The sequence below is a fragment of the Pelecanus crispus genome, chromosome 11 (genome assembly GCF_030463565.1).
Source record: "Pelecanus crispus isolate bPelCri1 chromosome 11, bPelCri1.pri, whole genome shotgun sequence".
Taxonomy (NCBI): Eukaryota; Metazoa; Chordata; class Aves; order Pelecaniformes; family Pelecanidae; genus Pelecanus; species Pelecanus crispus.
The window spans coordinates 17,068,102-17,092,701 of NC_134653.1; the positions used below are offsets into that span (position 1 = coordinate 17,068,102).

At 43.8% G+C, this 24,600-nt stretch overlaps 2 protein-coding genes across 13 annotated transcripts in view; one reads left to right on the forward strand and one right to left on the reverse strand.

The window, feature by feature from the left end:
- The first annotated feature begins 1,087 nt into the window (after positions 1-1,087).
- On the forward strand, positions 1,088-18,247 carry MPG (N-methylpurine DNA glycosylase). Its single transcript, XM_009482879.2, has 5 exons — positions 1,088-1,144; positions 4,687-4,836; positions 5,463-5,688; positions 9,178-9,382; positions 16,391-18,247. The coding sequence occupies exons 3-5, from the start codon at positions 5,467-5,469 to the stop codon at positions 16,783-16,785; spliced, it is 822 nt and encodes a 273-aa protein (XP_009481154.1). The 5' UTR covers positions 1,088-1,144; positions 4,687-4,836; positions 5,463-5,466; the 3' UTR covers positions 16,786-18,247.
- A 726-nt stretch (positions 18,248-18,973) lies between these two features.
- Positions 18,974-24,600, reverse strand: part of NPRL3 (NPR3 like, GATOR1 complex subunit) — a 46,371-nt gene continuing 40,744 nt past the window's right edge. For 10 of the 12 annotated variants that reach the window (XM_075718340.1, XM_075718338.1, XM_075718337.1 and 7 more), the window contains one exon: positions 18,974-19,577. In XM_075718340.1, coding sequence (XP_075574455.1) covers positions 19,412-19,577 — 166 coding nt within the window. In that variant the 3' untranslated portion in view covers positions 18,974-19,411. Of the gene's footprint in view, positions 19,578-22,025; positions 22,411-22,536; positions 22,622-24,600 lie in introns of all 12 variants that reach the window. The other 2 variants (XR_012831482.1, XM_075718339.1) reach the window with 2 other exon arrangements.

Genomic DNA, 24,600 nt, shown 5'->3' on the forward strand with positions numbered 1-24,600 from the left:
TTCTTTGAGTAGCTTGGCCTGAAGTCTGGAGGAAATAATCTCTCTAAGTCAAAGGCTTGTCATTGGACTTCATGTGGTACTCTTTTGTAAAACTGGAGGCAGGTCCTTTCTCTGAGCCTGAGCCTGGGACTGACTTCTCAGGAGGAGGTGTGAGAACCATCTGCTTCTATGCTTATGCAGGGAGCAACTCCAGGATCCTTTTGCAGGTAAATCTTTGCGTCTTTGCTGCTTATGCTTTTCTTCCTAGTCTTTAAGTTACTGGTACTTCAACAGGAACTCTTAAATGGAACTCTCTTTGTGGATATTGTTCAGATGTTTGAACATTTGAGTCATAAGTTTTCCTTTTTGTCAGTGCATTAATGAGGGCTTTGGTGAAACATCTTTGGTCATTGAGTCAAACCCCATGCCTGAACTAAATTGTTTCTTATGCAATATTAAGACTGAGAAAGGAACATATTTTCTAGGGTTGTTTCATGAGATGCGTAGCTAAGACTTAAGTGTGCCTAGTTCTGTATCCCCTTATATAGCTCTTTCAATGTGCTTTACAAATCAGGAGTGTTCTCGCTGCCATCATATAGGTGGGAAAAAAAAAAAAACAGGACTTCTAGCTCTTGGATGATTAGCCCAATATACCCAACATACATTTGCTACAAATAACATAGGTATAAAGAAAAAAAACCTGAACTGCAGATGATTTTGAATCCTTGTGTCCATTTCCTGATCAGTGTTTGTGGCCTCTCTAAATGCTGCCTTGCTTAACTAAATGCTGGCTTGGTTAACTGAAACCTCAGAAGGCTGAGCTAACTAACATCCATTGTCAGTATTATACTTAACGTGTTTGCTTTCATTTAATATGCAAGTTTGGCACTCAGTTAAAAATAGCAGCTAGAATGTTGGCTGGCGGGGGGGAACAGAACAAAACAAAATGGTTTAAGAGAGTCAACCAAAACGGAGCATAATTTTGCTGTGAAGGCTTTTTGGGGTTTTCATGACTTTTCATCACTTTCCCTTGTTTTTATCTTCCTTGTTCTTTACAGAAGGGTGCGTAAGTTTCCATTCTGAAAAGCTCAAGATGTCCAGTAGGACTGAAGACTGGAATTGCAAGGACATCCTGCAGGAAATGGCATCCCCAGCATTCAGTAAGGTGAATAAAACCATTCATTTTGCAATACTTGTGAGGTGTTAGTAGGATTGCATATAGTGTCAAAGTCTGTGGAGAGATTGACTTAATATTTATAGTTACAGTATATTACCTCCTGCCTGCACTCTTCTTTCAAGAAGATTTTTTTTTGCCTGCTTCTCACACTGTTGTCCAGGAAGCTATACATTATTAACTTACTTCTGGTTACTGATAGGTTAGACTAGACAGGAAAGGTGGATGGAAATCGTTCTTGCTGAGAAATCATTGAAGGATCTGGCTTAAAATGAAGCATCTGTGTAAAAGGTTGTGGAGCACACAGATAATAGGCAGGCACAAGTTGATGAAGTCCCCAGAGACAGTGCTGCTAATGATGGTCTCTCCCTTCTCACTGAAAGCTAATACCTGTGGACTGGAGGCAGCAAACGTGTCACTGCTTTTTAAAGAGGGTTCTAGGGGAAATCTGTGCGCTGCAGATGAGGAAGTTTGACCGCTACCAACTGAATTAGTACAAAATATAGCAAGGTAGAACTATCGGACACCTGCATAAATATTATATAGTGGGGAAGAGCCAGTGCCTTAAAAAAATGTTGGAATTCTCCAAAGGTCTAAATAAGCTGGCTGCAGTCTGTACTCAGATTTCAGGAAGCTTTTAAACAGGAGCCCTTACCTGAGCAGCCCCTGACATAATAAGGGAGTTCCCTGTCATATATAAACAGTTAGTGCAAAGATAGGAAAGAGGATGTGAGTAAATGGGCAGCCCTTGTGGTGGCTGGAGGTCACCATTGGAGTGCTGCAGGGATGTTTTGTAAATGACCTGGAAAAACAATGTTTCCAGCTGGCTTTACATTATTTGAGGTGGTAGGGAGGAGGGCTGATGGTGATAAATTGCAAATGTAAACTGATTCATGTGGGTGGGGAGCAGTCCTCATTTCACACACAAAATGAGTGAGGTTTTGGAGCTGTAATGACTAATTCTATGAAGCTTTCTTCATCAGTAAAGTCTCAGTTTGATAGTTTTACACAGGCTCAGGGTAGACTGCATAAGCTCACAGTTACTAAGTACACAGAAACTGTGCCTGGTTCAGAAGGTTCCAGCCTAGAGGCACGGAGGATGTGTGAAGTGCTGTGTGCTTATTCTGTTCTTCCCTAGGTTCCTGGTTTTGACCTGTGCTGAAGAGCAGGGTACAGGGAGATGTATCCTTTGGTCTGACCCAGTATTGACAGTTCATATATTCCTACATAAAATCTGTACAGCTGGGAATTTGTATGAGGAATTGTCTCTCCAGAAGTGGCAATGTGTTCCTATGTACGCTTCTTCATCATGCTATCAGAAAGATGTGTGTACATGAGGAAGACTTTGCAGGTGCAGATATCTAGGCCTGTGAGCCAAAAGTACATGCAAATTACTGGTGGGATTTTTTTTTTAACCTCCTTTTAGTGAAAGCTCATTAGATACATGAGGAAATACCTGCAAATGCAGTCTTATTAGAAGGATTGAAGAAGCCTGTGTAGACTCAGTTGTGCCTTGACTACAGGGTGTATCTGCCACTGAGCTGTATTTTACACAGATTTTCAGTGTCTTTCTGATGCTGGCTTGCAGGGTCTCCAAACACTTTGCCTGGGACTAGCCCAGCAGCCCTGAACACTTCAGGTGCTTGTGCAGACTTACTCAGGTCTTCATCTTCCTTTTCTGACTTCCATACTTTTTTAGTGCATGTGTACACACATGTGCTTAACAACTTGTAGCTAGTTTGGTGACAACAGGATTAGTAAAAAGTGATTAAACCCACAGCTGATTCTTATTTGAGGCACAGAAGTAGAATTTGTTTACTGTACAAGCAGGAAAATCTAGATAGAAATGAAGAGTTGCAGAATTTGCCTGTACACTTACGTGTGAAGAGATGGCGTCTCTTACTTCCCAAACACATAGGGCTTGGGTACTTGATATGGGTATGATATTGGGTGTGAAGAAGCAGAGAGACAAAAGGTAGATTGGGCTTTTTCTGGGTTTCTGAGATGGTATTGCAGTCCCCTCATTCTGCATTTTTGCTTTTAAAGCAATCACATTTTTGTGTGCAAGCCGTTTCTCATGACTATAAGGCAGTATCCTACTGCTGTTTCTAGTGAAAGTGCTGAGATCTGTGTAGGATCAGCCCATAGCAATGAAATACCAGCAGCCTTAGGGCACTTGTAATAACATTTACATGAGAGCACTTGCAGCTTTTAGGAATTACTTAATTGGAAAGGCAATAGGTGCCAGGCAACTCAGATCCTGTTTCTGATGTCACATTCCATCAGAGCACAAATTACCAAACGAGTTAATGCTACGCTCAAATTGGCCATGTTTTCAGCATCTCTCTATGTATGGCTGATGAACTGGAAGTTCCAGTTAATACTGTCAGAGAAGTCTGAGGGTACTGTCTTCAGTGTGAAGTATTCCCTTGACTGAGTCTTTTAGAGGGTCAGTTTGATATATCGAAGTGTTCCTCCCTCCGTCCCTTCCTTCCTGCAACCCCTTTTCCTATCCACACCCTTTCTCCTAGACAGGACTCTCATTTGTGAAGGTCAGCAGGCAGTTTGTCTGAGGCAGGCTAGTGACTTCTGACAAAATTTTTAAGAATTCCCACCAGGTGAAAGCTGCAGTTCAGCGCAGAATACCTGTCATGGAGCTGGCCATTCTATGGCAAGTCTCTGACATCACTAAATTATTGCAATAACCAATTAGATGTTTAGGAAAAATACTTCCCACCTCTCTGCCAGTCATGCCGATATGATTTTTTTTTTTTTTTTTTTCCCCTGCCTATTTTTATATGTTTGTGTCTGGATTCCTCTGAAGTGAAATGTAACACTGCTGGGGAATTGGCACTGGTGATCCAGGGTGTAGCAATGCTGAATTTGTTTGTGTAGTTCAAGGAAACTATTGCTGGTGGATCTTTCTTTATGAGAAACGTCAGAGCAAGATAAAGATTGGTTTTGATGGTGAAGATTTCTGTAGTCGTTTTTAAAAGCTGATGATCTAGTGAAAAATGAGTGGCAACAGCTACTTAATTATGTATATACTTCCCTTGCAGGTTCAGCTGTATATAGGATTCGTTCTCCATTTCAGATTATGTATGATGTTGAACCTTTGGGGTTTTTTCCCTTATATCTACATGTAGTTGAATTTCAGAACTGATGAGGCATCTTCTAAAACCTCATGTCTTTGCATTCTGTTGTAAGAGTCCTTTTTTGAGGCTGACACTTTCCAAATTTAGTGCCAATGCGGGAATTAAAAAAGTTTGGTTTTAGCTTTTTGTGTATTCAGTGCAGGAAAAGTGCATTTCCGACTGTTTTCGTAGTCTTTTGTATAAAAAAGGCTAAAGAGCATCTCCAGCAATGCCCCAGCTGGGAGATGGTCTTTTGCTAGACCTGTAGAAAACTGCAAATTGTTCTTGAGTTTGAGCTAATGATGCACTGTTGGTATCGTGATCTCCAGCTCCAAAATCTCTTAGCCTATTTCAAAGTGCTTTATACAGTGAATAAATAAGTTTGTTCCTGTTCAACAGCTATAAGGACTGTGGCACAGAACAAGAAGCATCTTAACTTTTTGAATCTCACATAGTAAATTGGTGACAAACCTAGAAGTACAATCTCCGGTTACGCAGTTACCTTGAATACATACTGTTGACTGGAACAGACTGCTCTTCATCTTTATGGTAGGTTGAATTTAAAGCTTATTTTGTGGAGGTTCTAACACAAACGTTTCTACAGCATGATAAACAAGTTTGTCACTGTGACTGTAAATAGGGCATCTCCCAACTCAAATGTTCTGTGTCCTGCAGAGTTTTAAATTCTGATCCAGTTACATTACTGTTTAAAATGATTGATACGTGACTTCTGTGGACTTTGAGTCAGCACAGTTTTTGAGGTGGTTGTTTCCTATGTTTTTTCTGTCTGCTCAATAGATTACGTTAGTTCTAGGTAAAAAGTATATAGTACTGGTTCATCTTTGTTTTCAGTTTCTGAATTTCCTAACCTAACAGTTAGCAAACTTATTTTTACTGCTAAGGGAAGCAGAGTTACTTTTTATCTGCAGTCCTTAAAAGATGAATTCTCAAACTGCAGTTTTCTGTTTGCTTATCAGTAGAGCCCAACATTTGCCTAGCCTGATGTAGACACAGCTAAATCTGTCACCTGCTTCTGTAGTTTGCCTAGATTGTCCAATTAGTTATAGCTTTCAGATTCATTGTTGTGGAGAGGTGTGCAAAAATAAGAGTTTGTGGAAACGAGTTACTTTTAAATAAGCTTTATATTCCTAATTATGTTTATATCCATTTTCTAGAACTATGCCAAGAAAAAGAAAGCTGTTGGCTCAATTAAGTGCTCTCCAAAGCAGCTCCGGCTTCCCTCCTTTTGATGCCTTGGAGAACCTGAACGCTACACCTGATGAGGATTGTTCTCCAAAAAGCAGCAAATATTTTGCGATAGAGAAAAAAAATTCTTCCCAGCTAGAAGCAGATTTTTTCAACCAACCCTGTGTTAGTCTGGCCAAGTCCTTTCTGGGACAGGTAAGGCATGAACAGAGATTATTATACTGGAGCATGTGCCAGCTAATAACTTAGTGTAAAAGGATTAAATTCTTTTTTTGCCATTTGACTCCAGGGCTTTGCTATTTTAGGAATACAGCTCTCATTCCTTCTCTTGTTAAGTTCAGTGGAATTTAAAGACTAGTAGCCAAATCTATTTTGGATTAAGTCAGAGTAGTACTTTTTCAGGTTTAGTTTACTGTCATATTTCAGAATTAGTTTTTTGTGGAGTTTTTCTCCCTTTTTTTCTGGTTTACTGAAATGTACTTTGCTGTTGTGGTTTGAAGGCTGTTTCAGGCCTGTTATTTTCCTTTCAGGTATTCCTGGTTGTTTTTTTTTTTTTTTTTTAAGCTCTTGCTTGGCCCAGTGGAAAGCAGTGCTCTGCAGCCAGCAACATCTCCTTCTCTGCCTCCATTTTAGTATCTTGTGATGCTAATAGCATGGTAGGCCCTTGGCCTTTCTTGACCAGTATCCACTGTCATAGTGTACTCAAATACTTCATTATCTGCAAGTTCAGCAGGCTGCTTGGTACTTCATTTTATGCTGCCCTGTATGCTTTGAACACTGTATCTTATACTACCTGCTTCTGTTTTTGTTGTTCTGAATAACTCGGTATTGTCAGCAGACATGGTGAGCTCTCTAATGCTCCCCTTTCTGAGGTTATTAACACAAATATGCAAGGCAGCACAGGCCCTAGTGTGGAGACATTTAGGACTCCACCCCACAGTTAAACTCTCTTCACCCTGAAAACTGCTATTCCTACCTTTTTGTTTCTGAGTTTTCAAGCTATTACTTGTTCATGAAAGGACCTTATCCCATTGCAGAAACTTTGAGGAAGCTTTGGACCTTGTTGAAAGCCTTTGGAAATCAGAGTGGGGGAGATTAAACATGTCTCTTCTGCTTAGTGAGTCCTTCAAAAAACTCTCCGGCTGTTCCCATGGAAGGGAGTTCCTCCAGTGTTTTCCCTATAAAAAGTACCAGTCTGGGACCTCCTAAACGCAATTGCAAAATGTGTTTTTAGTTTCACTGCTATTGTCTTATCTTCTCTGAGTCTTTTTTTTTTATACCTTTATTGTCTGTAGGGTGAACAAACTCTCTGGGTTCTCATTGCTTTAGATAACTTTAGCATTGCTTTAGATAACTTTAGGAATTTGTTCCACAAACTGTTGGTTTTGGCCTGTCTTGCTGTGTCTAGCTTTTTTTAATTTTCTAAGGATATTGTCTTGCTTGTAATTGATGCCTTTTTAAGCCTGCTGGGTTTTTTTGGTCTCTTAACCTCTCTCTGATACGTCATGTATGTTTGCTATCTTTATAGACATCCTGCTAGAGGCTTGCCTTTCCAGCTTTAACCTTCGGCTGCCTCTTTTAAGTTCTTCCTAACAAGCTTCCTCACTTTATGTAGTTTCCCCTTTTTGCTGGTAAGCAGAACTCTGCTAGATTAATTTTGGACCTTAATGCTTGTGGAAGGACACTGAACTTTACACTTCATGGTCATGATACAAAGTTGTTTTTCAGGGATAAGTCTTTGGAAGAGACTTTGCGTTTTGCTCAGCATCAGTTTGAGAGTTTAGTCTTTTCTTGTGAGATCCCTGATTACTCACTCTGCAAAGCATTTGATGGTGTCTTAAAAAAAAAAAAAAAAAAAAAAAAAAAGAAAAAGAAATGTAGCCTGTGTCCTGTCCTACTGTGATATTTACTTGGTCTACATGAGGATACCTGAAGTCTCCCAGTACTGATGCATTTTTTTGTCTTAATGACTCCAACATCTTTATGCATTCAGTTACCCCAGACAGATGATATTTTAGTCCTAATTCTATACTTTCCCTATTTAGGCCTAGAATTACAAGCCAGGTGATTTCTATGTTAACTTTAGATTTTCTTTAAAGTATAACCCCTAGTCTCCCATGACCCAGTCTATTCTTTCATTTTCTTAGAATGATAATTATAATGGTAATTTAGGGTTTCATTCATTGTCTTCATTCTACCAAATTTTGGAGGTGCCTGGTATGTTAATATTACTTACCTTAAACGTGATACTCGAGTTCTTAGAAACAAAAAAATACCCCAGAACATACACGCAATGAATGGCCACTCAAAATGAACTGTCATAACACCAAGATACATCCTCAGTGAGAAATAAAAACCTCTATAAAATAGTTTACTGTGAGGTATTGTGAATGATCACAATTTTTAAACTGTTTAACTGTGAATATGTGGTGTGTCTGAAGAGTCAGGGAAATGCCTGCGTGCTTTTAAAATCATAACCTAACCATTGCATTTCATCATATTAAAAGAGAAATGTGGCCAGATATGTGTGCTTTGGGGTGTTTACACGCAGTTGCTAAACACCAGTGCTTTTCTGAAGTCACTGTGTTTTTCTTAAAAATAATAAACTGTTTGTTTTCAACAGTTTGAGAAGTGCTATAGGGAAACCTTGATATACCAGAGTTGCAACACTTGAAACTGACTTCTGGAGCATCCGTACTGGATCAGGTCAATAACTGCATTAGCAATCCAGCACAAACATCTGCTAGGAATTAAGCTTTGTTTCTTGAAGGTCATTTTTGAATGGCTGGTTTTCAAATATGGAAGCACTGAATATGGTATAATTAAACTGATAGCTGTTGCCTAAAAATGAGACTATACTGCAGTATTTCTTAAACACACATTAAGTAAAACAAGAAGTTTAGAAATCAGATCAAACTACAAAAAACTTTGTACAAAATGTAGTGATTATTTTATTTTTAAGGATAATCGCTTCACTGTCATGTGGGGGTTTTTTTTGGTGGGTTTTTTTTTCCCCTGCATCTGCTTTGTTTTATTTAAGGAGGTACCAGCAGTAGGGAACACACTGTAATAACAAAGATCTGTTGTTGTCTGCCTGAAGCCAATTCCAAGTTCTTCTGCATTGCCCCTCTCTGTGGTGCAGAAAATAAAGAAATAGCATTGATACTCATGCTGGTCATGATTATCTATCTAGTTAGGGACTAGGACTTGTTTGAAACATCTCTATGGAGAGAGACTATGTAGTTATTTAATTGTGCCACTGTCATATTTCTTCTGATCCAAAGCATATACATCCATGATGCTTCAGGGTTGGTATTGGTGGTGCTTTTTGCCTTTAACCTGGTGGATTGGGGTGGAGAATATAGAAAATAACCACAAAAGCAACTCTGTGGGCTTTATTGCATATCGGATCATAAACTGGTTCTTTATGATACTGCCACATATAGATATTCCAGGCATTTTGTGGGGTGAATGACAGGTAGGAACTTCTTGTACTGGGCTGTGGCCTGGACAGTAGAAGCTGAAAAAGTTCATGTTGGCTTACAGACTGGACTGCTAGATGGAGAGACGAGTATGTAGTACCATCAGGTCCTTTTTTCCAAATTCTTTTCTTTCCACAGCTCTTGCGCTCTGGTTATTTTGTACAGACGGTTGCGAACTGATGCACTCTGACCTCTCTTTCAGATTTTAGTTCGCAAACTTCCTGATGGCAGAGAACTCTGGGGGAGGATTGTTGAAACAGAAGCTTATCTGGGTGGGGAAGACGAAGCTTCCCACTCAAAAGGTGGGAAGCAAACTCAACGAAACGCGGCAATGTTCATGAAGCCAGGAACTCTGTACGTGTATCAGATCTACGGGATTCATTTCTGTGTGAATGTTTCCAGCCAAGGTAAGTTGAGGCTGAAAGAGTTGTAAAGCCTATGGCATGGAGCTGATATTTCAAGCTACGCTTGCTGTGTTGCAGTCACTTGTGAGCTCCATATGAGCTCTGCAAAGTCAATTACTTGCTTTTACAATCTTTCCTTGGGACCTGGGTTTTGCCATTGTGAACAGTATGTAACTGTGGACAGACAGCATACTAACTTTCAACATTACAAGCAGGGCCCATCTCCAGCTTGCATAGTGACCAGCCCCGGGGGGTTTTGGTCCCAGCTGTGAGCTGTATGAGCTGTTCAGGCACAGAAATCAAGACTAAGGACTGGAGGATAATCTTGATAGGATGGAGCTTCCAGTTTTGATGACCTGGGCTGCTGCCTTATTCATGTGATTCAGTGAACTTTGTTCCTCGAAAGTCGTGATGTAGAAGTAAATTTGCAGTCTAATGACAGCCTAAATCTTGGTGTCTGTTGTCATGACAAGAAACTCTTCTGCCTCCTACCTTTATCTTCAGAAGCTGTAAATGTTGGGGAAAACAAAAAGGTCTGACATCTCCTAAGCTTAAGCAAGGAGTCACTGCAGAAGCATTTTAGCTGCTTTGCTGTATCTTAAAACCAAAAAAAAAACCAAACCCAAATCAAAATACCCGGACTGTTACAGAATCTCCAATCTTCTTTTATTATTCTCAAGATAATATAATCAACCCTAATCAAATTATTCTGGAATTTACTGAGGCTCTCCTTCCACAGCTCCTCTTAACATGGAAGTGTTACTTCTAAAACGTGGTTTTTTTCTTTCCTGTAAGAATGACAGTGTTTGCCTTGCAATAAAGCTATTGGTTAATTAGACACCTTGAAATGGCAGCAGGTATTTCTTAGAGAAATACTCATTTCGTTAGAAAAAATCTCAAAAATAATTTCTTTTTTTTTTAAGCTATATCTTTGAAATAGTGAAAAAGAAACCCCACTGCTTCTGTATTCCTAAATGGAAAGCAAATGTTGTAACAGTGACCATTAATCCTCAGGTTTTGGCCTTTGGACAGGAGCCAAGCAGAAAAACAATGCCAGGTTATACTGTGAGGGAAGAGCCTGTCTGTCTAAATGGAGGTCTGGAGTCTGGTGGATGAACACAAGTGAATTTCATTATGTTGTCTCTGCTAAATCTGTTTAGATTATGAAAGCAGAATGGTTCTTTTTTCAGGATGGGATTCTTAGTGTTTGAAATATTAGGAATAGTATTTTTTATTAAAAAAAATATGCTTAGCCTTTGAATTCCAGAAAGATTTCTTTGAAATTTATACTTTGGGAAATTTTCCCTTAAATGCCTCTGTTTAGCTTTGTAGCAAATCAGTTAGAGCTCACTGTTGTGATGGATTTAGTTGGATTTTTTGTTACAAACTTATTCTCCATTAGCGTGTCATACATGCAGCTATGCTGACACCAAGCACAGCTGTCACTACCAGCTTTGTCGGGAACACACTGAAGTAAATAGCATGGCTGTGCATGTTGTGTATCACAGATGCATCTACGCAAGTAGGATTTGCTCCTTCAGTATATTTGCCCACATGCAGATGTGTTGAAAGAAAGAATTTGAGGATGAATCATACCCGAGATGCTTTCCCATCTTAACATAGATGGAGAAGCCGCTTGTCCTGTCATTTAGTCTGAGGGAATCTGAGGATTGAGGAAGTCTTCTTTCGTGGTGGCACTTGTGTGCCTGGGTAGAAGGCAAAAGCATTTCATTTTCTGGATATGGGACAGATATTGGACGCTTAGTTTTGAATCTGGCTGTGGCTGTGCATAAAACACAAGGAAACACTGGGGGGCGGGGGGGGAAGTCTGTTGTGGCATAGCTTGGTCCCTCTTAGTAGTACAAACCATGCTCTGCTTATAGCATGAACTTCTCATGTAATCAGTTTCATCATCTTTATTCAAGGAATTTGATGCAAATATCCAAGTACTTCAGGGTCTCCCTGCAAATGCTGTGAAAACATGAGTGACTGACCAGGAGACTATAAAAGGAATATGAACGTATTTCTGAAGGTGTCGCTTGGAAAGACTGAACACAAATTACTGAGAGAAAGCTAAATGCTTTTCCTTTTCAAAGGGCACATCTCCCGTGATGTCCCAGAGCTGCATCACTCTTTTGGATTTTGGCAGTGCAAAGCTGCAGAGCACCAGGAGTTAAACAGTGGAGAACATGGGGTGATTGCATCTATTCCCATATAGCATCTTCTGCCTCCTCTGATCTCTCGGGATCTTTCATATCCCCTCCTCAGCTGTCTTCCAAGCTGAAGGTTTCTAGTCTACTTTCCTTAGGCTCTTGCTCCAAAGCTAGTCCATTACTTTGGTCATCCTGGTTGCCTGTCCCTGAATCTCTTCCAGTTTTGTTATATCTTTCTGTAGATGGAGCGGGGGAACAGAACAAGTCTAGACACACACACAAATTTCAGGACAGCAGAGCAACTTGCTTTATATGAGTAGTTGAGGTTTACACCTGGGAATACTGTATGGCATTGCTGCAGCAAATTGGAGCAGTGGAGAAGGGGAAAGGTCTTTGGGGGTTCCCTGGTGTTTTCAAACACACACAAATTGACCCCGACTTAAGCCATTTCAATTTTGACCTGGATGCATGTTAACCAAGTTCGTACTGAATGACATGAGAATTAGGGGAAAACCTGAGGTTGATTTCGGGACAAATCAGTTCTACAGATTTTCCAAATGACTCTTGAAAGATGTTTCTGTTTGGCCATTGTGTGGTTTGCATCAAAATACTCATGCCATCATACAATGACTTTTAACAAAGCATTTATTTCTGGAGACTGTTGGAACAAGCACATTGATTTAACTGAGATCTAGTGTGGTTTTAGGTAGTTTATTAAAGTTAGCACAAACTGATAATCACAAATGAATTCTTAGCTGGCTTAGAACTATCTAGTTCTGTAGTGTAGGCAAGTCCTTGTGCTGCTTAAATTACAGGATCCTTGTGGGAGGAAGGCAAGCGGTTCAGAGAACCAGTATATCCTTGAGTACTGGCAGTGACTGCTGTCCTGCTGCTTCTCAGACTTTTGAACTGAGTGACTGTAGAGCTGATTTGGGGCCACCAGCTTAATGAAAGCAGCCATCCTTTTACTGGGGAGAGATCAGAGTGCTGTGCTGTCCCTGTGTTGCCTGTGTTTTGCTACCTTCTTGGCACAGATACTGTACAGGGCTGTCCCAGACACACATGCTGTTGGGACTAGGCAAGCAGCATGAATTGGACTCTTGCAGCAGACTTTGTTTTAAAAAGTAGTTTAACACTGACTTGAATCATGCTGGGGCCTTCTTGGTCCTTAATCAGCTCAGGATCTGACGCCTATACAAGATGTGCAAAGCTTTATACGCTGCTCCTACTTGCTCCCTTCTGCTTAGCTTGTCAAGAAGCGGGTATTTGGCACATGAGACTGGTTCTTTAGAGCTCTTGTTTTGACACATAACCTTGTAGCATTATCTGTTTTAATACCAGATGGAATAAATCCTCTCTTCTATTTTCTGTATTTGGCTTATGCTGAACTTCAGGCTCAGCGCTATCACTCAGGGACAGGAAAAGCTGTGTCACCAGCAGAACTGTGCTGGGAGAGGTGCTTGGTAGAGCAGCTACAAAAGCATAGACTTTACCCTGGGAGCCACCACCACTGTAGTGTTCTCAGCAGTATGGTCCCAGCCCAGCTTGATGCTGCCAACACACATCAGAAGCACTTCAGCTGTAGCCTGCTGTTTTGCCACTTTGCTGGGGCAAGAAGTTGTGGCTGTTAGTGTGTTCAGTTAAGTTCACTTGACTGTATATTTGTATTCATAAAACCATAATGAGTTGAAGGGTGGACTCAAATATTTTTTTGTCACTGAGGAAGGGGAAATCTTTGTGCACATCACCGAGATAAAGCTGCATTGTGTGGGATGTTACTGTGAGAGGTCTTCCCATCACCGAGTCGAATACTGCTACTGCCTGAAGCCATGGCAGGCATCACTACACTGTTTTTTTGGAGGAGAAATAGATGATGGAAGAAGAGGAGTTAATAGAAAAAAAAATGTAACCACTGTCTTTCAGTGTGCATGAATCCTACAGTATATCCTGAGCAGCAAAATAATCTTAGTACAAAGAGCTTTCCCTAGGGTTAAGAGGGATGTTGGGCTTCCCTCACTTCAGGAAGAGGGTAAACGCCAATCAAGCTTCTCTTTGACTTTGCTGTGATTTGTCTCTGGAATTTGCCAAGCCATGCATTTTGCTGCCAGATCAAAAAGAACAGCTTTTAAAATCATGATCCCAGTGATGCTCTACCCAGGCCCAGGGTCGTACTGTGTGGACTTCCCTCCAAATTTCAATCCTAGACTAGGACTTTCAAGGAAGTGTTTTGGGACCAGTGAGTCAGATGGGTGGAGAGAGAAAATTTTCTTCTCTCCAGTGGCCAAGAGCTGTTTCCAAGAACGAGAGCTGGAGCCATTCCAGGGAAGGAGCAGCAAGCTGCACAGTGGGGGTGTGGGACTTCCCTATCGTTTTATGATTTCTAGCTGCTCAGGGAGAGAACTTGCCCCTGCGTTGTTGTTAGATCCCAGCTTTTATCTTTGAATGCTACTTGTTATATGGAGTGACTCTCAGGCGTGGGAGGCAGATATTCAGCATCTCTGGACTGGCACTGCTGCTGGTGGTGTGTCAGCAGCCGTATCCATGTCAGACAGATTTTGAAGCCAGATAACCCCTGAGAGCAAACTGCTGCAGGCTGCAGAGGGGAAGAAGGCAGGCTGAAGCACTCTGGCAGGCAGGAGATGAGCCAGAAGGATTCAGCTACTCTTTTGTAGTTACAATAAAACTTCTGAAGTGCAAGTATGCTCAGGAGGACCCAAACATCAACCCAGGGGTGTGGGGACAGGTCAGGGCAGAGGAGGCAGTAGCTCATCATGGCATCCCTGCACTCTTATCCTGCCTGCTGTCTCTACTTCTTCCCAAAGCTCTTGTGGTGTTGCTCTCACATTCAGGGGCTGCTGGCTCAGAACAGAGAGCGGGGTCTGTGTTGCACACAGCTAGGAGTGTGAAAACTTTCTGGTGGAAATGCACAAAGAGCAGCCAGAGCCAGAAATTCCAGGTACCCCCTGCCACAGCTCTGTGGATGCTCTGGGAGCACCTGCAGTTTCTCTGAGTGCTTGTCTCTTCACATGAACTCCCAAGGACTTGGTTCAATTCCAGTCTGACCACAGTTTCCACTTGCATTTGTGATGGATGAAGGCAAGTAGCGTAATTAGCGATTGCTCGGAATCCCACAGTTGTTCTTGGCGAGTGAGGCAGCATCCTGACATGACGGATGTTTCTTTGTGCATGGATGAAAAGCAGTATTAGGATGTGGAGCATGTTCTTAAAAATCTAAAATGACCTTTGAGCTCTAAATCACTGCAGTACAGGGAAGCAGCTTTTGGCTGCCAGATTAGCATCAATCCCCTTCTGTAGAGAAGGGAGTGCCTGGGAACAGATTGCTGACAGCTGTTGGAAATAAGTCTCTTGACTTCACTGAGCTGTACTGAGGGCAACAGGGGCTCTGAGTAGGTTCAGGGTAAGAGGCACACCTCACAAAAGCCAGAAATCAGGTCCTCAGTTGATAGGCTCAGTTGGGAGACCAGGAGGGTAATTTAGTGTGGGATTTGTTCAAAATACAAGAGGTATTCTATTTTTGGAAATCACAGGTCCTTAGGGATCTGTCCGTGCCTACAAAAAAAAGCCTTTGCCAGGAGGGAGCATGGCTCCAGATGTTTGAGGCTGGAGAGGGAGAGGGGATTCTTGCAGAGCAGCATCACTGAGCACGCAGATGCTGGTGGGGAGGAATGCTGTGGGCGGCCCCAGCACAAGGGGTGCTGTGTGGGGCAGCACACAGACTGCTTTACCAGGCTCTCTCCTCGCCCACTCAAGGTCATGAGAAGACCTTCCTTGCTGTCTAGTGGAAAATACCAGGGAACTGTTTATGTCCCACTTAGGCTGGAGATCCTCGTCACAGAGGAATGTCTGTGCTCAGAGCTGCATCTTTGCTTCGGTCACCAAAATCGGGGAGGGCAGCTGATCACAACAGCTGGGGGAACTGGAGTTTCCTAAGGCTCTGGACAGGGTGGCAAATCACATTTGAGAAGAGAATCTGTCAGTTTTCTTCACTTCTTGTCATAGAAAGGTCTTCTCTGGTGAAGTGATGCTCCCAGGGCCATGTATCCTGCAGCCAGATACAGTGCAGCCCCATCCTGCCCCAGGTCCCTGTCTTGTGAGAGCTTCCCTGGCACAAGGGTTTGGATCGCTCTCCATTGTAGCTATGCAGTTACCCAGAGCCATGGTCATCCCACCTGCTCTTGCACCTCCAAGTAGGTGTTTGAATTGGTAACACCTGCAGCCAGGGCTCCCTCAGCAACAGCACAGACAGCAGCTGCTCCCAGTGCCTGCAGCTCCTTCCCAGGTTTCTCTTTGTCCAGCCTAACTCTGCAAGCTGCCTCTTTCTGCTGGCAGCATCCGGACTCATTCCCCCTCTCCTTTGTTAGCTGGAGTTCTTGTAATCTGAGTTTATTATAAATCCGCTGGGTTTGGGAGCAGCTTTGGATAGCTATGCCAAAACTGAACCATATGTGTATTTATTCCTGAACATCGTGCTGACATAACAAAAACCTCTTGCCCTCTGGCAAGCCTTGGAGCAGCAGCTAGACTTAGTAACATCAAGAAGTGGGGTTGGAGAAGAGCAAGTCAGCACTGATGAATAAAGGACACAGAGCTATGGGACACTGGATATTCAGAAGAGGGAAGGCATGCACTGACCACAGGTTAGCGGCTGACTGCAGAGCCTGGCACTTGAAGCAAAGCACAGGCCCTGCGGTTGGGTGCTGCAGGCAATTCCCTGTTCCATCAGGCTAAGCTGAGCCACAGGCTCAGAGCTGAAGGGCTCCTGCTGGCGGTGGGGCTGAATGGTTAGACATTCTTGATGAACAACCCTGTACTAACACGTGGTTCTTGTTCTGCACAGGGGAAGGGGCTGCGGTATTACTTCGCTCTTTGGAACCTCTTCAGGGTTTAGACGCAATGAGAGAGCTGCGCAGTGCTTCGAGGAAAGGAGCCACAAAGCTGCTGAAGGACTGGCAGCTGTGTAACGGGCCCTCCAAGCTCTGCCAAGCATTTGGGATTGATAAGGCTTTTGATCAAAGGGACCTGACTCAAGATGCAGCCATCTGGATGGTACCTGGACATGTCCTACCAGGGGAGCAGGACGTGGTAGCCACAACAAGGATTGGTATTGGCAACAGGGGAGAGTGGGCACAGAAACCTCTCAGGTTTTATTTACGAGGAAACAAATTTGTGAGCGTTGTAGACAAGAAAATGGAGAGAGAGATGGGAGCAGTGGGACACTTCTCTTGCAGCTGATGAGTCTTGCAAGCATGCCACTGACCAGGACCTGAGCTGTGCTCTGTATGGTAGCCTTAAGCTATGTCATGGCAGCAAGGGCAGACATAGTGGCTTGGAGGTTTTTAACAATAAATGTACTTTATCATAATGAATGGGGCAAGGTGGAATTTTATTTCTGGAGCAGACTGGCATGGGTCTCCCAGCCAGAACTGAGGTTGGTTTTGGACGTTGAAGGACACTTTGTCCCTTGCCAATGGATCCAGGCTCAACTGAGGTGGATAAGTGGTGCAGGTTTCACAGTTGTGACCTCCTGTGCTGCTTGGCCCCAGCAGAGGCCATCACTTGGTTGCTGCAGGGGAATAGTCAAACGACTGGATGGTAGCAGGGCTGACTGAAAGGATGAGAGCTGGGAGAAGAGGAGGTAAAGGAGGGATCTTACTGTTGTCCACAACTACCTTGTGGAGGGTGTAGAGAAGAGAGAGTCAGGCTTTTGTCAGACAGGATGGGAGGCAATGGGTACAAGCTGGAAAACAGGAAATTCTCATTATCTGTATGGAAAAAATTTTTACCATGAGGGTGGCCAAACACTAGAACCAGGGGCCCAGAGAAGCTGTGGGACACTCAAATCTCCACTGGACAAGCTCCTGAGTGACCCGATCTAACACATTTTCTTTGAGCGGAGGTTTGGACAAAAGACCTCCAGGGACCCCTTCCAACCTATACCAGTCTATAACATCCAGCTTGGAGAACAAGAATGTTTTTTGTTTGTTTTCCCAGCTGCTTTTGAGACCAGTTCAAAACTTACCAGTCTGTGAACTCCAACACAGAGAATGCACTGATTCTGAGATGTTGCAGCCTGCCATGGGGTACAGGGAGGAAAAACCTCTAGGATTTAGGGCAGAACCTGCAGAATTGCAGCCATACTGGCAGTTTGAAGGGTGACAGGGACACACCTCCCCACCCTCACTTAGGATTCATATGCAAGAAAAAAGCTCAAGTTTTTCAAAACCCTTGTCCCCATCACATGAACTAAAGTCTTGTTTGGCCCCTTCTGAACAGCCCTTGTTACGCCTATCTCAGTAACTCACCTTGAGATGCAGTTGTGGGGGGCTGGTTGGGAGTGGGGCCCTACAGCAATGTTGATCTGATTTTTAGGTTAGATATTGCTTTTGCTCTTCTGTAAAATCCCTGCTTGCAGCTGCAGAGGAAGACTCACTGAAGGAACTGTGAGTAAGTAGCTGTCATCGGGTACCTGGTGCACTGTGGGTACTGGGCTCTGTCGGCACGATTGTGCCTGGTGGTAGATAAGTTATATAAAGCTCACAGTTTCACCCAGTTTGTGTGGGCAAGTGAAGCTGCTCAGCGAGAGCCTGCAACTCTGGGAAGAACTCCAGCGCGTGTGTGTGGTATAAGGGAGGGTCTTAAGGAGGAGTCTGGCAGTTTTTTAACACCACACGCCCCTGGAAGCTGCCACCATGGAGGTAAAGGTCTCCCCCCCCACCCCCTTCCCTGGGTACGCAGCACAGAGCACTGAGCAGCTGTGGTGAACAGTGGCCTCACGCAGGCCAGAGGTGAGCTGTTATAAGCTCCTGCTGCCCCCCCCCCAGGAACAGGGCCAGCCCTGGCATGGCTGGAGGAGCAGTCCTGAACCAGATCAGGAAACACAGCCATGTAAGGACCTGTATCTTGTTTTTCAGCTGGTAGCTTTAACCCAAGCCAGGTTCCCAGTCTGGTTCCCTGCAACCACAGCCATGCTTGCACAGAGGGGACTGGAGGAACAAAATGAGCCCTGGGGGCCCAGTCTGAGTGCCCCTAGCACCAGCTGCTGGCTGTGTGGAACTCGTATGTCCATGCACTGCCAGCCCAGCCAGCTCATTTCAGACCTGCCAACAACCAAGCTCCCCACCCCCAGTCAAAAACTGGAAACCCTGAAAACCCACAAACACATAGGCTGCTTAGTGACAGCTGTGCTCCAATAGACACTTAGTAATTACTAAGGATACAGGGGAGAGGAAAAATAAGCTGTAACACAGTGAGCGAGTCATTCTCAGTCACAAAACTGTTTACTTGTGATACTTTGCCTTCCTACCTATGTCCTCACTGCTGCCAGATAATGATGATCAATTCCTCAGCGCCCAGGGATATGTCCCTAAAACCGAGGCCAGCTCCACTCTGCCCTTGAGCAGAGGCCATGTGCACTCTGCTCACAAATGGTGCTCACGGCTGAATGACCCAGCAGTCATGTTGTTGGAGAGCAGAGAAAGCACTTCTGATGCACTAGCATCCACCCAAAGGTGAAGTACTGCCAGTAACACTGCAGTGGACATCTTCTTGGCCCACTCTCACAAGACCTGGGGAGGGAGCAGGGTCAGGGAAGGACTGTGAACCGGCAGTTCCTGTGCTGTGAACATGGCGCGGCAGGAATCCAGAGTGAGCAAGCGCATGCTGTCCTGCAGCAGGCACCAGAGCCCTCACACAGACTGTCCTCAGCTGTCACTACAGGGAGCAGATGGGAAATCGAGGCACAAAGGGGAAGAACCTGTCACATGGCAGAAGGAATTGAAATCACCTCCTTTAGTTTTTAGGCATCTTTTGGACTATCAGTATGGAGAGTGTAGCAGGTTCCCTTCCTTTGCCAGTAGAGTCACTTTAAGAGAGACTGAAAAACTGAAATCACGGGGTCCTCATGGCTGGTCACCACCAGCACACTGCGGAATTTGTCAAACAGCATCAGCAGCTGGGAGCGACGCATGTTCTCGTTGTACATGATCTCCTCCAAATGGTGTCGGCCTCGGAAATAGTGCAGCAGCCTGCAGGGAAGAAGAGCAAGGGAGGCACGTGGGCCAAATGCAAGTGCACGCAGATAGAACTGATACTGCCACCCTCAAGGTTTCCTCTCCCATGGGACGCAAATCAGAAGGTGTTTGCATTGTGTCCCCCATTTACATGAAAAGCAAAGTGAATTAAATGGGTTCTTTACCTTAGGCATGCCTAGCACAGAAATCCCTGGGAAGAACAGGGGACTCCCCCTCCTCGGGACTTTGCAGAGGTCCTCCTTGTATCAAAAGGTTTCCTAGCCTGGGGCGTTTCCTGAGACTGTCAATTTTCAACATAGTTTTAACTCCAGAAAGCAACCACAAGTGCCAACAAGCCTTAGAAAGTCAGGAAGTGGCAGATATACTTCTGCCCTCTCTTACCTGGGTCTACGCTGCCCTTCATCACAGCTCTGTATCAGAGGCCTGGGTACCTACAACTTGCTTTTAGAATTAAGAGTGTATTTTCCCCTCACAGCAGCACAAGGGCCTTGGTATCTACAGGTCATGCACTCTTGAGGTTTGGTCAGCCTGGGGTAGGTGGAGCAGTCACAACAGCGAGGTGGAAATTTTGGTGACAGGCACCACAGAGAAGCTCTGGGAGTTATAAAGTCCCCAAAGAGCCCCAAAACCCTGAAGTCTAAACTAAAACCACACCGACTCCTTAAATTCCCAGCTCTCTTTAAACAGAGATGGCACAGATACCCCTTTGCTGGGCCCCAACATGCTAGAGACATCAGATAACCTCAGCATGCACAGCCAATCACAGCCAGGTCTAAGACAAACTGCTGCAGCCTCCTCACTGCAGCAAGTCCCCGACTGCTGAGGACCTGCTCCCCAGAGACCCTTCAGAGCTGTAACACCAAGCCAGCCCTCCTGACAAAGCTAGTTTGCTGCTCGGTCTCTTGTCTTAACAACCTCCCAAACGTAGGAACCATACTGCACATGCCACTCATGCTCCTACCCATCAAGGGCCAAATGCATATGCCAGCATCACTTCCCCAGCTACACAGACAGATGTGTGTCTGCATGTGTTATACATCACGCTCTGCTCTGCGCTTCAGCAGCTTTTGCTCATGTTTCCATACCCGTCTACAGTTTAGGAATATGCTGGCCTGCTGCTTCATGCCAAATGACAATAAAAATGAGTGGTGATGACAAGATCTGTTTTCCAATTCATTCATACAGTCCTCATGCAGGGACAGCTCTCTAAAGACACCAAATACCCCTTAGAGCATTCCTGCCCATGTTCACATGACAGTAGGATGAGGCCTTTCATGCTTTCCCTGAAGGAGTGACGTCTGTCTGGCTGTCTTCTGCTGCTCAGGCTAGGCACTCCTGTCACCCGTTACCCTTCACAGCTGACTGGAAAGGAGTCACTGTGCAACAAGTCTCCCTCCATCACACCCTCCTTCTAAACTGCACAGAGTAGGTTTTACCTCCAGCACACTGCCATTTGTGTTTCTCTGCTCTCCAGCTTGCCATGTCCCTCCTCACCCTCCTCTCGTTCCCCAAACAGCTGTATGTAAGCTCAGAGCTGGGAACCTCACTGCCTCATGCCTGCAGGCAGCCCGGGGCTGCGCAGCCCCCAGCACACTGCAAACTCCCTTCTGCTTTGATGTTCATCTGCCAGCTCTCAAGCTGGCACCATTATGTAGAATATAATTGCTATGTCTCTGTACCTGCAGTACAAACAAACAACAGACAGACAAGCTCCCGTTGTATTTACCTTTCCACTCTCTATCTGGGCTGTGCATTTGCCTTTTGCAGTATCTCCCACTGGGTATTTAAATCAGGCTAATTGGCTTCGGCAACCAGTGCACTGGGAAGTGGCCGTTAGCAGGGACAGGGTGGGTTTGTATGTGCATGTGTGAAAACCAGACTGTTCCCTGAGGTATTAACAGTAATTTCTGTATCTTGTATCACTGTTCAAAAAGTGATTTTGAAGATTTTAAAAGCTACCTATTCCCTCCCTTCTATAAAGCCGCTCCCTGTGATTGCCCATGCTCTCATCTCCTGGCACAGCTGTCTTCTGTGCAATTAATTCAACGTGGCTTTCAACAGCAATACAGACTAAGCAGGAGTTTTCCAATAAATAAATCCATCCTATATTCAAAAAGAGTCTGGATTTGTAACTGGTCAAGAAGAAATACTTTCCATTCCAATAAAAGCTAGAGAGGATATTAAAGAATATCACAAAAATGCCGGCTGGAAGACACCTCCAAAGTCTAGGCCAGCATCTTTCTCCAGCAGGAGTATTGCCAACACTGTAGTTTTTTTCTAGCCAAGCTCTGAAACCTTCCAAGAACGGAGATCCCCCCACATGCCTGGGTAATCTGTCCTGCGCTGCACCACTCTCCTGGGGAAGAAGTTTTCCCAAAACTCCAACTAGAATCTACAAAGCTGTAACTTGGGGCTCACAGCTCCAGTGAAGATGGGCACTACCTTTGCCTTTTTGAGTGGTGAAGGACCCAAACGGGACATAAGATGCACTTGGGGCAGTAACACTGCATTTGAGTCCCTCTGAAGCTGCACAGATAGTCTGTTGACAGATGGGCACTTCCAGATCCAAATCCGACGATGGAAGATTATTGCTTTCCGTTGCTCATCACAGTTCTCCCCTCTTCGAGCTACTCCTCTAACAGCAGTGTTCTTAAACACTGAAAAAAAAAGGATTGTCTCAGACTAGTCATTCAAATAAAATTAGCTTATTTCTGGCCAAGGAGGTATCCCTTCCACCAGCACTGCTTGAAGATGGAGCAGAACTGTCCACAGCTTAGTGCCACCAATGAGCATTCCTCAGTGGAGTAAAGGACCTCCATCTCCCATTCTAAGAGCAAGAAAAAAAATCCTGAAAGTGATTCCACACCCATGGCTTGGGAGAGAAGCCATCAGTGAAGCCTCAAACTGTCTTTAAAAGTACTGCTTAATGTGCAATGAGGAACATTTTGTGTACATTACCGAAGATCTAGCTCAAAAAGAACTTGTCTCCTTCTCAAGTTTACTTCTGGAAGGACATGATAACCCTCCTCCAGCAGCACCTAAGGAAAGAACTTGGATTTCAATTCCTATTCAATCTTATGAGGGTTAATGCAGCCAATGCTGGAGCCAAGCTTCAGTATTCCTTATTTCCCCTTAAGGTTTCTGCCTTGCAAATATCAGCTGTGCATAGCAATGGTCAGGCACAAGCTCTTTCTGCCATCTGTTTAATGAATAACAGGAGTTCAGAGGCATAGACACAAGAAAATGTATCAGGCTGAACTTTATTGCTCTACTGAAGATAGCCCAACCCTTTGTGTGCACACACAACTATACTTGGAAGGGCAGTTGCAGTATATTTAGCACACTAACTATGCATTTATAGCAGGAGTTTGTTCTGGGAGGCAGCTGATACAGCAGAGCTATTTGACATAGCACAGCCCTCATTAGACTGCTATTCCTCAAAATGAAGCAAAAAGAAGAGCTGACGCAGTAACCTGTATTAGGGTAACGAGGGAGATCAGCTTGTTCACTGCAGCGGCTTCTCCACAATTGTTTACACTTTCGTTAAGAGAAATAGTTTTACCCAGACACTCATCTCTGATGCTTTATGACACGAAAAGAGAGAAAATAAACCCACAACCTCCAAGTTATGGTGTCTCATAAAGCCACTGGTAACCAAGAGCACCTTGCATAAACATTTCTATTTGTACACTCCAGCATCCTACCCATAGGACCCATTTGTTTATCCTATCTTCTCTTCCTCACTGTTGACTTAAGAGTAAGCTATGCAGTTATCAAGTCAATCTATACTAGAATGAAAATTCAGACTTAGCAAAGCCATCCTGGGGACCTGCAAAAGAACCTGGTGCACGAGTAAACTGCAAAATAAACATCATTAAGATGGCTACCTGGTTACGACAGCTGATTTTATGAAGAAAAAGTAATTTTTTGCATCTGCAATTCCAAAGCTTTCAAAAGGCTGTTTTACCCAGATGAGGGAAGTGACAGGGGAGCAATCATGAAATCCTTTCCTCTCCTTAGGATAACTAAGAATCTGCATTGTCACTAAACTGGTCCAAAGCGTTCCCCACAAATTCTGTCTTAAGATATCACCAATTATGATTTTGTTTTTACTTTCCTTTCTTACTGGTTTTATAACAACTTACCTGGTAATGAGGAAAAAAACATTTCAAAGTGCTCTAATGGCCAAAGTGTTGCCTCTCAATTAGAGAGTATCCTCTGAACAGTTTACAGATGATGGAGAAGGAGACGAGTCATTCAGAGAGCAGTAACTACCTGCAAGCTTGGGAGAGCTCTACAAAAATACTTGAGCACAGCATAGCTGCAAACTTTGCTGCAGACAAAAGTATTTTCTTGCTATTACAATTTCTCAAGGCTACTTGACTATATCCATCTTAGGGTGAGAACCAGGTTTTCAGGGGATTACCAACTGAATCTAGGAAGTATAGGAAAAGCTGCAGTACTTGCCTCAGGTGGTTTTCTGCTCCACAAGTATGAAAACTGGTGAAAGTTGTATTCCAGTGATGCTACTGTGTTTTGAAATGCTCAGGAAGAAAAAGTATTATCCCCCACACCTTTTTCCCAGATAGCTGGTTAGGAAGTCATTCTGCTTTTTACCATGTGCAGAACCACATCTTGAATATTTTTGTTGTGTTGAAATTTGTAACAACAAAACTGGGTGCTACTAATCACACATCCTAATGACTTTAACCTAACTAACCTAATGTAATGAGCAGCTCATCTCTGCAAAACAGACCTTGAAACCTTTGTAGACCGGTCTGTAAAAGTATTCAGGCTGGCTTTGCATCTGATGCTCTTCTTCTGTCTCATATTTTAAGGTTTTTAAACTCCATGCAAATATAGGATAGCTGGCTTGGAAATATCAGACACAAAATGACAGCATCAGCATGACTGGTGCTTTGGTTTGCATGCTCAGAAAGTTTTTTCAGGCTATGCAGTTCTATGTCTACCATGTATGGACACAGGAAAACTGGCAGGCAAACAGTGAAGTCCCTGT